The sequence below is a fragment of the Ptychodera flava genome, chromosome 8 (assembly GCF_041260155.1).
Source record: "Ptychodera flava strain L36383 chromosome 8, AS_Pfla_20210202, whole genome shotgun sequence".
Lineage (NCBI taxonomy): Eukaryota > Metazoa > Hemichordata > Enteropneusta > Ptychoderidae > Ptychodera > Ptychodera flava.
This window is the reverse complement of record NC_091935.1, coordinates 9,343,373-9,358,782: the sequence shown is the minus strand read 5'-3', so window position 1 is coordinate 9,358,782 and position 15,410 is coordinate 9,343,373. Positions and strand designations below refer to the sequence as shown.

The window sequence follows — 15,410 nt, the reverse complement described above, 5'->3', positions numbered from 1 at the left end:
ATCACATTCCAAATACTGCGATAGCCGTCCGATTACTCCACACTCAACATTGGGTCAACAATTTGGCAACTTTGACCCCCTAAATACCACTTTCGTCATGTTTACAGTTTGAGGATAAACATAATTAAGTTTCAAAAGGTATAGTAATACAATTTCGTAGTGCTCGTCATTTACGAAACGGCTCTGGGCGAAATTCACTACCCTGTCCGAAAACTGTGTAGACTATAATACTATTAGTAGCTAAAAAATGACGAGAAATGGCAATATGCGTAAAAATACATTCAGGTCATTGGTTTTAACCATAAGTGAGTGTATGTAAAGGACCGGTCCCGAAGGCCAACTGGGACCAGTCCTGGAACTTGTGGAAATAAACTGGGACCTGTCAAGGAGGAGGCAGACGTCAACGTGCCGACTGGGACCAGTCTTGGACTCGGAGTGCATTTGGAACAAACTGTCAGAGTTGGGGATTTGGAGCTACCCTTACGATGAGCTACCCCTATAATACCCGTTAAGGACAACCACCCTTTTAGTCAGTGTTTCGAGTATCTCGGTCCTTGCATGATGCGATGGTAAATGTAGAAGATGCTATGGTAAGTATGATGGAGGGCATACACGCTACACATGTGTCGACCGTACACCGCAACTTCCTCTCCCACACTTCCGGTACTCGCGTGAACCAAAGTTTCTCGATACCTGTAGCCCTTACAGATTTTAACTTATCATCCACTTCTTCTCCCTTGAAACTTACCTTTTATCGTTTCTGCAGGAGGACACGGTCGTACACAGTCAAATTAAACGCGTACACAACTGTTACCGATCATCTTTGTTTCAGGCAGAGCGGCCATCTTGTACTGTAATGCGCGCGCTTAAAGTTCTGCAAGGAGTCAAAGGTTAGTCGAGGTCAGTGCTGACAAATGAACATTCGAAAAGCCGACACTGTTCCGTCCCATCCACAGGCGCCCGTGGGTTGGGTAGTCTGCAGATCGATCGATTTTCTGCTCGATCAAGCGGTCCCGTGCTCGATCTGGCCGCAATTAGGTTGCAGTGGCGAGTAGATCGAGCACGGGACCGATAGATCGAGCAGAGATTAAAATTGATCGATCTAGCAGACTACTCCAGCCAACCCACAGGCGCCTATGGTCCCATCCCCCACACCGAGGGGTGGGCCATTTGATATAGGGAGGAGGTGTTAGAAGATTTAAAAGAAAAATATTTCCAAAGGCTCTCTGTAAAGGAAATCAAACCAAAGATGGCAAAAAAAAAGATAAAAATGGTTGCCAGCAGACATGATGTTAACATAACATGGCTTATAGTACTTTAAGACATCACTTTTCATTTTCAGCGTGCCCATAGGGCACCCCACTTTTATAACATTTTTTTTAATTTTCTGTGTGCCCAATATTTATAACATCTTATATTTTCAATGCACCCTCCAAGTGCCCCAGTCCCAACATTTGCATATTAAATGTCTGAGTTCATTACATTTCGTTATGATTAACATTTTAAATTGCACCTTTCACATTGTTTTATATTTACCCAGTTTTTTAATTTGACACATTAGGTATTATTATTATTTGTTGTTGTTCACTTCCTTTAAACATCTGGCTCAAGATTCAGGCAAAATATTAGAACAAAGGACATTACACATAGTAAGAATTTAAAAGCTGATTCCACGTCCTTTGATCATAGGTTTTACAATTGAAGGGAAAAATCTGTCGGTGTGTGAACGTGTCCTGTTGGTATCGAGGGAAAGAGGGAGATGACTTGGACTTTGGAAATTGGACTGAAGCACAGAGGGTTATGAGCACAGAAATCTGTGTAAACAGAGACCCTTCAGACAAGGGTCTATGATGCAAATAAGGATCACTCCTGTAAATTTGTCTTCAGAAGTTTCTTTTATTCTTGTACATTTCATCAACACTTTTAATGAATTATTTATAATCACTGACAGTAGAATAACAACATACAGAAAAGCTTTGACGTTTTTCATTTTTATCTTTTTTAAATAGAAGATGTCTAACTGAGAGATATTCATTAGAATCCTTTCCCCTAGTTTACTGATAACGTATGACAAACCACAGTACTGAATACAATAGGAATTCCCAATACCAAGGTATTTGGCCCTAAGAAGATATACCTGTATTTAAATTTGAATCTTTGTTCAAAAGATGCTATTTGTTGTCACAAGTGAAAGTCTTGAGAAAGTACAGGAACTGGAACTAAACCATAGCTGTACAGAATCAGCAGAAATTTAGAATTGACATAATGTCTTAACACAACAGATATCTGATGACCTTACATTTATCGTTACTGAGAAGATCAAATTCATCAGTATCTATCACAATTAATGTTAATGTCTGCCTACTGATACTACTGTCACACTATAAATTTTGACAGACAGTCGACAGAAACATAAGCGACTTTATCCCATCAACTGTTTTCATACAACATCATAATCTAAACACATTGTTTTCCTGGTGCTAAGTTTGAATTAAAATGACTTCTCAGTTTTCAAGACCGAGGACAAAATATTGCAAGATTATAGAAATGTCTTTTAATACTTTTGTTCCTTGTTTGCTGTTTTATAAAGTAACATTCTGTGACTTTATTAACTGAAATCCTATCGATCACAATTTGCGTTTTTGGCAGATCATTGGGAAAGCACTCCTAACATACCCTGTCTGTGAATAAGATAGTTAACTGACCAAATATTGTAAAACGTAAGTGAAATTCCAAAAATCACATGTACAGTTCATGGTTTTCATGCATTTTCTATTAAATCAAAACATTCTATTTCTGAACAAGGAGTTACCTTACATCAGGTAAATTATACATCCATCAAAAGTACCTTGAGTCATTTAGCAACTTTTAACCAGTGCTTGTTCCATTTGATTTAACATAAATCATCTCGCTTCAATATCTATGATCAAATGAAAAAAAAAGTGCAATGGTGATGTGACGAGCGCCCTCAGTGTTGATAAAATTAACTGCTTATTCTACCTACATACACATGTAATTGCAATACAATGAATCTGTGTAAGCTGCTGTGTTTGATCATCTTGTTAAGTGTTTTTTAATGGAAAAAAAAAGCATTCTACATAATGGCCTATTTAAATGACAAATCCTAATGCCATTACTTGGTGTGTTTATCAAAATAAACACAGCAGCTGTGTTGTCCATCCCACACAGAGAGATCAGTTCTGTATTAATTGCATTGCTATCTATGCTAAACTAGTCTCTTCCTCTGTACACTTAGATACGTAAATTTATACAGGGTAAAACCATGTATTTTATAAAACTGCCTTTAATCCATTTGTCAATCTGTCTGTCTGTCTGTCTGTCAGTCTGTCTGTCTACTGCTCTTGCCCATTGCCCTACTCGGCGTCTTTGGCCTCTGTATCGTTAGCACACTCTGCGTTCTCTTTCTGAAGATGCTGAATAACTTCCTCCCATGCTGAAAGAGTCTGTGAATAAAGAAATAAGCAAATAAATAAATAAACAAATAAATAAATAAATAAGTCAATAAATAACTAAGTTACACAGTACAGAGTAGGAAACTGCATGCTCTTCCTTGGAAAGAATATATAAAAAAGATTTGAAGTTCAAGATTTGTGTGTCATGAAATGATCGTATTTCACATCTGTGGACATCTTTGTCAGTCTACGTAAACTTTCTTGTAGAACCACACCATATACTCAAAAATATGCCAATAGGTAGACTTTTGCACTAATTGTCCTTTGATAATTGACACATTAGCATACCAACCAGCATTAAGACTGAAAATTTTACGCAAGAATGCCTCCAGTGCTGTCACTTGAGGGCGCTCCTGCAACGCACTTCTTCAGATGAATTTTTTTTTAATTCTTGCATAAAAAACTCTATTCACAGTACTGACCTGTTGATAAAATTTGATTTCTCTATCTGCAAGGCCAATAAAGAGATCTTTGAAGTCCTTGCGTTTATTTTTATGCCACCTGTCCATGTCTGCTTTGAGATCAGCATTTGCACACTCTGTCTTGTCGTGTAAAAAGGTCACTTGTTTGTCTACCTGTAATGTAAGAAGGTATACAAGCAAAATGAGTCACCTAGCAACAGAGTTTCTGTGCCTTTGTGTTGTTTGAACTACAGCCATAGGTTACCGACTGGCAACGAGAGTTTCTGTACCTACTGCACTTATTTCTCATCATCAAAATCAATGAATTTATGGACAGAGACCTGCGTTGTCTCGTACTGTTGTTACGCTAAATTTCACTGGTGATACTACTAGTTGATCTCTCTGTAAGTATTACATGAATCACCAAAAATATCTCAACATATTCATTTTCTTAGATGTCGTTGTAATCCGCAGGGCTTTCTTGCTGACCTTGGTGGATGTGAAGGTCATAAGGAGTGTTTGTACCAACAGTCCATTCTAGAAAATGCTGCCCTTGCATTTACAAAATAGGAATCCACAAATAATGATTTCAGAAACCACTAATTAATAACTCTCTTTTAAGATTTGAAAATAAATCACAGGCTATTGGCTATCTTAGCCCCTGATCTTAGGTATTCTAATTAACAATAAACTGCCATTTCACACATTACACATCTGTATAGATATCAAATGTCACTAAAATTCCCAACACCTCCCTCAGTGATCTAAATGGAATATTATGAAGACTTACAACAAGCATTTGAATAATGAATGTGAGAGTATAGCATGTGCATCAACAGTAACTTTTCAATATTTTCCATCCCTTTTGTTCTGTTTGTAAAATACATATTCTTGTTTTCACTTCTGATCTCAAAATCTTGCCAAACTGCCTCATATTCAATTTGACAATACAGTCAATATACATGTGTAATGTCAAATTTATGGTTGACAACTGAATTCAGTCTGGAGGAGAATTCATTTGTCGATTATATCTCTGTATATTGTAAACAATATGGTGTGCTTGCAAATTTTCCATAAGGAAACTTTAAACCATTCCCTTTTGAAATCAAGAGTAAAAATCATGAGTCACCATGCAAAATATAGTACTACAATATTTGTAGACACTTTAAATTCAAAATGGCCGCCATCCAACTCTATGGGGAAAAGTAAAATTTTTTTTTGATTTTCATAAAAATAAGCTGGTGGAAATTTTATTAACTCAATGAGCTTCAAAATGAGCTCCAACAAGTGGTAGACCAAATAAGTATTGTAAAAATATGAGTCCAAATTTCTGTCTCTGAGGCGCATTCTACGTTAATATCACATTTTACACAGCACAGTCATCAACCTCTTGGACAAATACCGGTACATTAACTCACACACCACTATCATACAAATACTGTATTGATGAGTTCATGCCATTGCATTCAATCCTAACAGCACTAAAAGGTGGAGGATGCTCATCAGCTTTATCTAAAATTAACGTGATTAACTTGAAAAGATTTCAACAGGAAAACAAAGGACTAAAACCATGTTTAATAGCCATTGCCAACAAGAACCAATGCTAGAACCAGGCACTGAGGACTGTGGCTTTAGCATATAAGTTGTATGCCGTGTGCAGAAATATGTCACATGTACTTCAGGTGTTAACTTATTATGTGATCTAAACCCATTTTTCACCAGGTGTAGGTGCAATAAATATGCAAAGGGGTAAAAATAGGGAGGTCAGATACTCCATTGGAACACAACAATACACTGATTACATATAACAGTAATGAAACACTGAAAATACTGACAAAAATTTCGCACAAAAATGCCAATAAAGTTTTCTCCCACAAAAAGCTACCTTGCCAGGATTTGTGAGAAAAATCCCTCTGTATCTGACCACACCCTGTCTTGCTTCAGGAAATTACTTGGGCTGCCATGATGAGCAATTTTTCAGGATTACGCGAATTTGACGGATTTTTATTTCCTATCTATTTGTGCATGGGTGAATTGTGTCAGTCTTAATGAGGGGAGACATTAATTTGCCTTGCAAAGCACATTATGCAAGTTTGTCATTGTGAAGGTCTCACACGAAACCATAGGGGAAAAAAAGCACACATCTTACAGTTATCAAAAGATAGAATCAAGCATGAGAATAAGTGCTGGCAGTGAAAAACAAGCAGGTTTTCACATAGAAATATATATTGCAACATGCATAATGCCTAAGAGAGGTAGGAATTCGGATCAAACATTGCAGTTAAGTACAAGTGTCGCCATTCAAGAAATAAAGAAAGCAAAAAAAAAAGCATTATGGGTTTCAAAAAGTCTAAGGGGTACACTCTACCTCTTCGATTGCTCTCTCGAGCTTGGCCATCTTCTGTTCTTTGATTTCATCAGGTCTCTTTCCGGTGATTGAGCTTATGGAATAACTGGGATCTGAAATCTTGACCTGAGCGACAGTAACAGAATGGAGTGACTGCAGGAGCCTGACAGTGCTGGTACAAGGTATCAAGCATTAGCGGTCATGGGGGGGTTAGTACATAGGAGAAATAGATGGGTAGATGAAATTAATAGGTAGCTACAGCTTGTGCTGGGAGAACCATTTAACAGTTGCCATTACTTACATGACCGTTTATCATTAAAATCTAAAGGGTTATAAGTTATGGCAAGATTATATGAGGTTTTAGTATATGCAAGCTACAGCTATGTAGATATTCCTAACCATGGCTTGAGAACCATGATTGAATTGGACCTAAGTTTGAACATAGTTCTTAACTGTTATCAAACAGAAGATTTCACCATCACCAAAAACATGTAAAGTAAGACTAGCTTGAAAAATATCACCATTTCTTTTGAAAGTTCAAACTCTGCTGGATACCTTATCACAGCAAACAATTTTGGGTGGAGGGTTGATGTTTTATCAGAGAGGAGCTACAGCACAGATGACAATGCAACAACTCCTGATGATCATGTTCCTATTAACCCTTTGAGTGCCAAAGTCAATTTTTGTCACCTCATGAAAATATACTCCACCTAATTTTTTTCTGATTTGTGTAAAAATTGAAATGTGATGTCCATTTGATCAAAAATTATCAGAAAATTACAGAAAAATTCATAAAAGTTGGTAAAAATGCTGCACTAAAATTTTGGCGGAAAAAATTACAGCACTCAAATGTTGGAACATTTTACAGCAAATCACTTGTTCATATGAAGTTTCAATTCAATGTTTAAAATTTTCTCCAACTACAGGAATCCAAATGTCGCTGGACATGCTTGGTTCAGGAGAATGGCATGGAGTAAAGCCCTACGCACAATAAATAAAGTGTGGAAGATTTTTAATCTTCCGACTTGACAATAATCACATCAGCATATTCTGGCCACAAAGGGTTACAGTTGGAAGACGGAAAATGGGTGATGGGATGGCAACTGGGGACACTGATCTGGCTAATCATTGGCAGAGCAAGGAATGATATAGTATATACACAGGGCAAAAACATGGACTACACAAGCCAACCTGTTCCCGTTCATTCTTTCTTTTTGAAGATTCCTCTTGTGACAGCTCGTACTCCACTTGTATACTGTCTCTCTTCTTTAGTACTGACTGAAAACAAAAGACCAATGAAGAACAAAAAAATTTAGAAGACGCGGATGTGAGTTTCATCTCAATAAACATAGCTTTGATGATGAGGACTAGACTACTGACCAGACTCCCTAACATAAAACGTGGTCCGTCACCAATAAACTCATTTTATAAACCTTACGAAAGAAAATTTCCGGGATGAATGTTTTTTTCTGAAAGGAATCAAGTACATAAGGATGCCTGAACGAGGCATTAGCACTTTCATAGCATGTCTTTATATCTGCCTAGTTGTGTATCATCTCATTATCTATAATCTATGTACTTCATGACACAAATCGTGTACAGTTTTCAATAAAGTTAAGAATTTTCCTTCTATCATGTTTTCAATCAGAAAAAAGCCCTAATTTTATCTTCTGTATACACGAGTTCATTCTGCTCATGAATTTACAATGAAGATAGGATTTCTCAAACTACATGTAACGCTATATTAGGGGACATTTCTGCATCTCCATACGCCTGCAATAATTACATGCAGCAATAATCCAAATCATGTGACCACACCAATCAGAACACAGATAATGTATGGGGTCATCCTTCATCCCATACACCATTCTGCGTTTTTAAAAAGATTTTGATTGCTAGGAAAAATCTTATGAAGAAAGAATTTTTGGTTGACACATCAACATTCTTTGTAGACTAGTCTTGATAAGACTTTATAGAGACTAGAATTAGGGACAGAAACACACTCTCAGTTTTGGTATACATACTTTGGTATACTCACCTTAATAGAATCAGCATATAATAAATACTCCCTCACAGGCGGTAAGAAATATTGCTCCTGCTCATCATTCTAATAAAAAAGACAAAAAAGGCACAATATTTATTCCTTCTTATAGTGGAAAAAAAGAATCTTCACAAGTGATGAATTATATTGAACAACATCTGTTACAAGCTGAAGTTGGTAACCTATGTTCATTATTTAAAAACTTTCGCCAGATTAGATTTTATCATGTAAGCCCATATACACTCACTGCTGACCAAAACTCACCAATTCTTGGACTGCCTCTTGGCATTTCTCTATACAATTTGCCATGCAGGTCATTGTTTCAGCTAGTTCTATTTCAGAGTTGGACCATAGGCTAAACACTGGACTGTATTCCCCAAGTTCATTTATATATTCTGCAATGAGAAAAAAAGAGAAAGTGGGTTTATAAACCAACAATCTGTGAGAATAGTACATTGGTCAATAATCAGAAATACTTTCAGGGATTTCAAAATATTTTATCACAACATACAGAAATAGGGATGGTACGGTTATGCCATGCCACATACCTGTAACTGGCCATGGTTCCCCTCACCTTGATTTTCTTTAATAATCCTCTCTGATACTCGATTTATTGTTCCCAGTTTTTCACTGAATGTTCCCACATACTCTCCCATCATGGTGTATTCCGGACTCCGACCCTTCAGCATATAAGTTGCCGCAACGTTCCGTACAGAGTCGCCCATCCGGCTGAAAATGCCAGGTCCTTGTTTTTTGTGAGCTGTGAGCTCCTGTACACACAAATGACAGAACATCATTTTTAAATCTTTGAAAGAGCATGTGGAATGAATACATTTTTGCTTTTCTCATAAATTTTGAGAGAATGTTTTTAACCATACTGTATTTGGTGCACCAAAGAAAAGTGATTCATCCAAAAAATGTCACTTTTTAAAGGCATACGCAAAATTGTCCAAGGATACACCAGTTTTGAAACTCTTTGTAAAATATTGTCAACAATATTCATAAAGAATCTTCCCGCTTTGGATTCAAACTTTATTTGACCATAATGCCTTTTACAGGCAGAACAAGAGGTTTTCCATACTCAACTTTTCCAACTTTTTAATCTTTTTGCAAAGTTTCATATAGGACTTGAAATCACAATATCAGTATAACAGAATTGTGATAGGTTAGAGAGATTTACTAGAAATTACTACTACTACAAAAATTATCATTATGGTTATTATTATCATTATTATTACTATCGTTATTAAAAATACACTGCATACAGATGTTGGTGTTCTATGTGATAAGATCCACGCCATGCAACTAATTTTATGAAGTCAAACTTCACCACATCAAAAAAAATACCGCAATTATACGGTGTCGCTCAAATTTGATCAGAATCGGTATATACCAGTATGGGTACCAAAGATCAACAATAAATGTTGTTTCTATCTGTTCAGTGCAGGAAAATTCTACGTTGATGTTATGACAATGATTTCTGCACAGTACAACCAGAAAAACAACAAGAAATATTTAAACAAGAAAAACAAGAATGACAAAAGTAATTAAGGTCTGAAACTTTAGGTACTGGAGGTCAACTTTAGCAACATGCATAGCAGAAAGGCAGCTAGCCCCTCTTAGTTTGACCATAGACGGTCTTCCTCCCCTCTACTGACGGTCTTCCTCCCCTCTACTGTCAATGGTTTGAGCAGGTCTGTTAATATGTAACAGTTCATAAACAATGACAGGAAATGACTCAAGTCAGTGGACAAGTTTCAAGTCACTGACATGCCATCACTCCTGTAAATTTGCAGGATTTCCCTTTTTCTTACCTCATTTGCACATTTTTGACACTGACGTGTTCATTTGAACAAATTCACATCTCAACCCATGCATCTACCTGTACTCCAAAGACTGAGATGGTAGCTTTGGCGGTATGGGAGCCTTTGCATGTGACGGACATACATCTGCACATACATACCCACAAATATACAGACATACAGACGCCACCGACTCATCATATAAGCTCTTTTTGGTATTTATATTTATACCAAATATGAGCTAACAACACACCATATCATGTCTAATTTTCATGATCCAGCCGGACTAAAAGCAAATGTTGCATGAAATAATTTTCTTTCCTTTTTGATACCTTACTTCAAGTGGAATTAGTGATCTTTACTTTACAGTCACCTTTTAGAACACCAACAAATTTATCCAAAGTTTCTTATTATTTTACATCATATAAATTAGTAAACTGTATCTCAAACAATTGTTATATGATAGAACACCTCAACAAAATCCACAGCTGTTCATGTCGTCCACATATTATTTTTAGAATTTTAGATTTTTTCTGCACTTTGCTTTCTGATTTTGAATTTTTTGAAGAGAATAGAGCTGTGAATCCTCATGCCAAATGATAGACACTGATTTCAATTTATTTTGGCATTTTGGTGGGTTTATCATGTCACATTTACATATGAAAAGCTGTGAATTATTTACATGGGCAAAGTCAACCCTGACAATTTTTCAATCATTTTTTATTCTGTGTAAAAATCACGCATTTCATTCTTAGGAGAGTAAAATGCTTCATCATAGTACACGAAGCCTGTTCTCACCCAGCTCATGGATGTAACACTAAATAGTGTGATGACATAATATCTGGCACACACCAAAAATTTTATCATCAAAGTCTTTATACATGCTACAACAATGTGCTGGTTTTGAGACAACTTCTGACGACAAACCATTAATTCCACTTTCAGATAGCTGAGCAAATTGGCCACCTTTCCCACACATGCCAAAAGCTGAAGACTTTGCCCAAGCAAACCACACATTTAGTACCTACATTCTACAATTTTAGTGCTTCTACTGTTAACCATCACCAGCTGCTGCGGTTATTGAATACGAAAACACTACAGCAAGCCAAAAACTGTAAATTACCCATGCCTTGGCTGTTAGGAAAATTTGAAAAGCAGAATTAAATGAAAGGACTGGATGGTCTGCTATCCTGGTGAGAAACTTGTTCAGGGCCTTCTGTCTTGTCTTGAGGAATTCTGGACTGAAATGGTCAAATCTTCGAAGACTGTGTTTTTCTGGTAATGGCTGTGAAAAAAGGCATACACAAATAAAAATATTTGGATGTTTCCAAAAATTCATTTTTTGCAAATCTCTCAATAGTATTGCCAATCTTCACAAAAACAATAGAATACTGATCAACACAGCTTATCAAAGGTTGAGAAAATAAATCTAGTATCCGGTATACCCTGGACCGATACCAATGAAAAATTCATTGATTTTTCTGTTTTTTTGGTAGTCTTGCGCCAAAGTTCGAAGCCCTCCAATCAGGGCAATGTATTATACACCATCAAAGCAACAAATTGGTGGTCCCTGATGTCTGATCATGTGATTTGCTCAACCTTGTTATCATTGTAAGTTGTAGTTCTGTATCCCATCCACATGATACAACATTAACTTGCTACATGCATGTCAAATTTTACAATTTTACTAGGATACAATGTATGTTCACAATCAGAATGGTGATGCTATAGATCAGAGATTCACAAAAAAAAAAACAAATTTTCAGCAAATTTGCAGTGCTCTATCATGTTTAGAGTTGTGTTGTGTCACCTTTCGTTTCTATCTCAAAAACAACTGCAAATCATATAACAGAAAAATAAATTTCACCAAACAGTACCACAACAAAGATCTACCATTTTCAAATAGAGGACAATATTATAAGTACATAAAATTCTCAAAGACCATCTCAAAGACTTTGGCCTGCAGCCCACGCAGAACAGCAAAAAATACATATGCAGCTCTACATAACGGCTGGCAATGGCAGTTTGAGATCCTCACCAAAGCTCTGCCAGCTAACAGAAGAGCTGCAAGGCCAGTAAGTATGAAAACAGAATCAAAGATGTGATATGATATGGAGCTGATGAAAAATAATACCACAAGTAAAGAACCTCTCCTGTTTTCAAATTACTTACCGGTATAAGGTGAGTTGGTTGAGTTTCTTCAAGTTTGTTTCTAAGCCAAAGGAAATCTTGGTAGCGTCTTCTCACCAAGTATTCTGGGTTATCAAATGCACCTCTTGTTGTCTGTTGCAAATACAAACACCAAGCCACAGACATTACAGCGATTCCTTTTCTCCAGCTCTTCCTATTAAACTATCCATGAATTAAAGTCAATACTACAAACAGTGTTTTTGTTAGGGCTGGAACTTTGGTCATGTTACCAGAGTTCCCAAGGGAATATCAAAGCAATGCTTTGTCTCCTTAGCAAAAGCACTGCTACATAGAAGTTTAACAACATCACAAATATCACATTCATTTCAATATTTCTGACTGGAACAAGTCTGCTGTTTTATTTTAACCCAGTGTGTAACTACTAAACTTTGTTAAAGAAATTATATTGTTTTCTGAAAGGTTAATGGTAGAGGATTAAACAAGATGAGTTTGTTAGGAAAGAAACTGCACTCAGTCCACTACAAAGAGGATGCACCAGTTTAGAGACATGGACTCGAAATAGGGTATCTTGAGTTTGGTAAAGGAGACAAGTCCGGTAGTCTACGGTTAAGCCTTTATTAAAAAACCAACGTTTCGACCACACACAGGAGGTCTTCTTCAGGGTAATACTGGAGAGCTGTAAAAACCGATCGCACTATGATGGTGAGAAAAGGCGAATCTTTCGCCTTTTCTCACCATCATAGTGCGATCGGTTTTTACAGCTCTCCAGTATTACCCTGAAGAAGACCTCCTGTGTGTGGTCGAAACGTTGGTTTTTTAATAAAGGCTTAACCGTAGACTACCGGACTTGTCTCCTTTACCAAACTCAAGAGGATTAAACAAGATGATTTCTTTGGCAGTGTTTGGCTTTCTATAGCAGAGATAAATGTTGTCAAACAAATAGACAAACTTATTTTACAACCTAACAATCTTTGTGCCTAATGTAATTATTGAATGTAGTTTTGTGATCTGGAAATCAATGAACCAAGCAATAGCGGGATCAGTAACAAACACTAAACAGAGGACAATAATTATATTGCTCTTCAGAAATTCATATTCATTTATCCTATCAATGACTGACTGCAAAAATTATGAGGCTGTTTAGATTTCACAACAGGTAACTAATCATGTGGTCTCATGGAAACTACTCTTTAGTTCAATCCTGCTGACAACGTTGTTTTTTTTATATTCAAGAATTGTTCACACTTTTGACTTAAGTTAAACAGTTTTTCAGATGTGTAATGGACCAGTGTTTACCTTGGTCACAACTCTATATGTGACATATGCTGATCCCATCGACCCAGAATGTTTCTCAGGATCGTCGACTGTCACAAACAAATCTCTGGTCTCCATGTCTTGGTCCTCTTCTTCGGTTTCTTCTTCTTGGTCTTCAAGTTTGATGGAGCCAGCCAAGGCGGTCTGTGATGCATTGGACATGTTGCTGTCTGCTCCTGGTGAACGCAGGTCTTCCTCCTAACAATTGGCAGAAGAATCAGTAAGAATGATTTAACCCCTTCACCAAAGTGGTTTGGCCCAAATCCATTGTTTTCAATGGTTAGTGTGGACCTGTTTATGGAGGGATGGGTATGATAGCATCAAAAGACCAACTTCCAAGTAAGAAAGACATTCTATCCTTAAAGTTTTGCCTCAAAGCCTAACCCCTCTGAAACTTAATCTCTTACCGTTGAGCAGGATGAGTTCTGGCTAATTTTTACGATAAAAAGCTGTTGCAATCATTTATAGCAATTTTGGGGCGTTACTAGTAATCCCCAGGGTTTGTCTGGTTTTCTTGGATGGTCAATGATCTAGTAACTTTGATTCATTAAAATAAACATGCCAGCTTATTAGGCAGGGGGTCCTAGTAACACTGCTTTACAGGTGTTTTACTGTAAAGGCCAACATAATGTTGTATATCACAGACAAGAGTTTAATGACAGACCCAAGAACTAGGGTCTTTGCCCCAAACAGTTCGCAGATCAGACAGGTTGCCAGATATTTTGTTCTCCTGCTATAATTACAGCAACCTGGGCAAAAAATAGAAATTGAATTCACTGTACCTCTTATATCCAATTTATAGACACAGAAGACAAATAAAAATCCTTACTTGAAATACCATTAAAGCGGGAGAGATCTCGACTGTACTATGTCAAATCTGACACACATGTACATATAATAAATGCTACCCCATACAGAGACTTCTACTGTTTTATAAAAATAGTTATGGCAAAGAAGGCAGAAAGAGCACACTTGAATGCTAAAATAACAATAACTTATAATATGGTGACAGCTTCATCTTGCTGCGAAAACGAGCCCTGCCACTCCTTGACATCTTCTTTTGGGACCAGCCACTCCAATGACCAAGCTACCCGAGTGGCAAAGGCAACGGATTCGCAGCAAAGCTTCATCTTGATAGATTGTTGACACTCAATTTCATTGATAAGTGGCAAGACAGATTTGTCTACATTGTGGATTTGTATGTTTTTGTCTGCCTCGTATTCTTTACTTTAGTTATAAATAACAGCGAATTAAAGTGTATGGATCATTGTATATTTTTATATCCGTATCTTTCAAAGTACAGTTTCTTCAAAAAATACATTTACTGTGTTTGCATGAATGATTTAAAACCCGTTGGTCGGTGAGTGGGCGAGACAGCCGAATCTCGACTGGGACTGTGTAACAAGGCAGGCACAATTAAAACGTACGTGATCCCAGGTTCATTGGCAATCCTGTATAATCCTACTCGTGGTGATCAGAGATTCATGAAGAACTATTTACTTACTTCAAAATCATCGTCGTTTACTGAGAGGCCTTCGGTTAGCGGATTTTGTAAGGGATCGTATTGCTGGGTGTCGAGACCCTCCCCCTGGACCCGTCCGCTGTCCTTCGTGCTATCCTCCACTTCCGCCATGTTGGCGATTTACGAACATTGCGCATGTTGTGATGCGCTTACTGTAAAAGCTCATTCTCATAAAGGGGGTTCCACCAGTGTTCGTTTAGACCATTATTGCTGTTTGATATACTGTGCTTGCTCATGTAAGCTTTTCTTAACGATTTATGAAAATTAATCATTATATAGATGTACTTGCCAAGATTTTAGCCGAACATTAGAATTACAGATGGAAACATTAATAAAAATATTTCTTCACGTAACCCTTC

General features: G+C 37.0%; 2 protein-coding genes across 6 annotated transcripts in view; both read right to left on the bottom strand.

Annotated features, from left to right (window-relative positions):
* LOC139138417 (nuclear pore complex protein Nup155-like) overlaps window positions 1–876 on the bottom strand; it is a 64,493-nt gene extending 63,617 nt beyond the window's left edge. The window contains exon 1 of the mRNA XM_070706798.1: window positions 749–876. The gene's annotated coding sequence lies outside the window, so the exon portion shown is untranslated. The remainder of the gene's footprint in view (window positions 1–748) is intronic.
* A 1,000-nt stretch (window positions 877–1,876) lies between these two features.
* On the bottom strand, window positions 1,877–15,193 carry LOC139138415 (sorting nexin-30-like). 5 transcript variants are annotated; one of them, XM_070706793.1, is made up of 11 exons: window positions 15,034–15,193; window positions 13,512–13,727; window positions 12,237–12,347; window positions 11,188–11,349; window positions 8,837–9,032; window positions 8,527–8,657; window positions 8,260–8,328; window positions 7,413–7,499; window positions 6,243–6,347; window positions 3,896–4,048; window positions 1,877–3,464 (listed from the first exon to the last, which is right to left on the bottom strand). In XM_070706793.1, the coding sequence occupies exons 1-11, from the start codon at window positions 15,160–15,162 to the stop codon at window positions 3,375–3,377; spliced, it is 1,449 nt and encodes a 482-aa protein (XP_070562894.1). In that variant the 5' UTR covers window positions 15,163–15,193; the 3' UTR covers window positions 1,877–3,374. The 5 variants fall into 5 exon arrangements, with proteins under 5 accessions (XP_070562894.1, XP_070562895.1, XP_070562898.1 ...); XM_070706794.1 differs by having other exon boundaries at window positions 11,194–11,349; XM_070706797.1 differs by lacking the exon at window positions 3,896–4,048.
* Window positions 15,194–15,410: the final 217 nt, after the last annotated feature.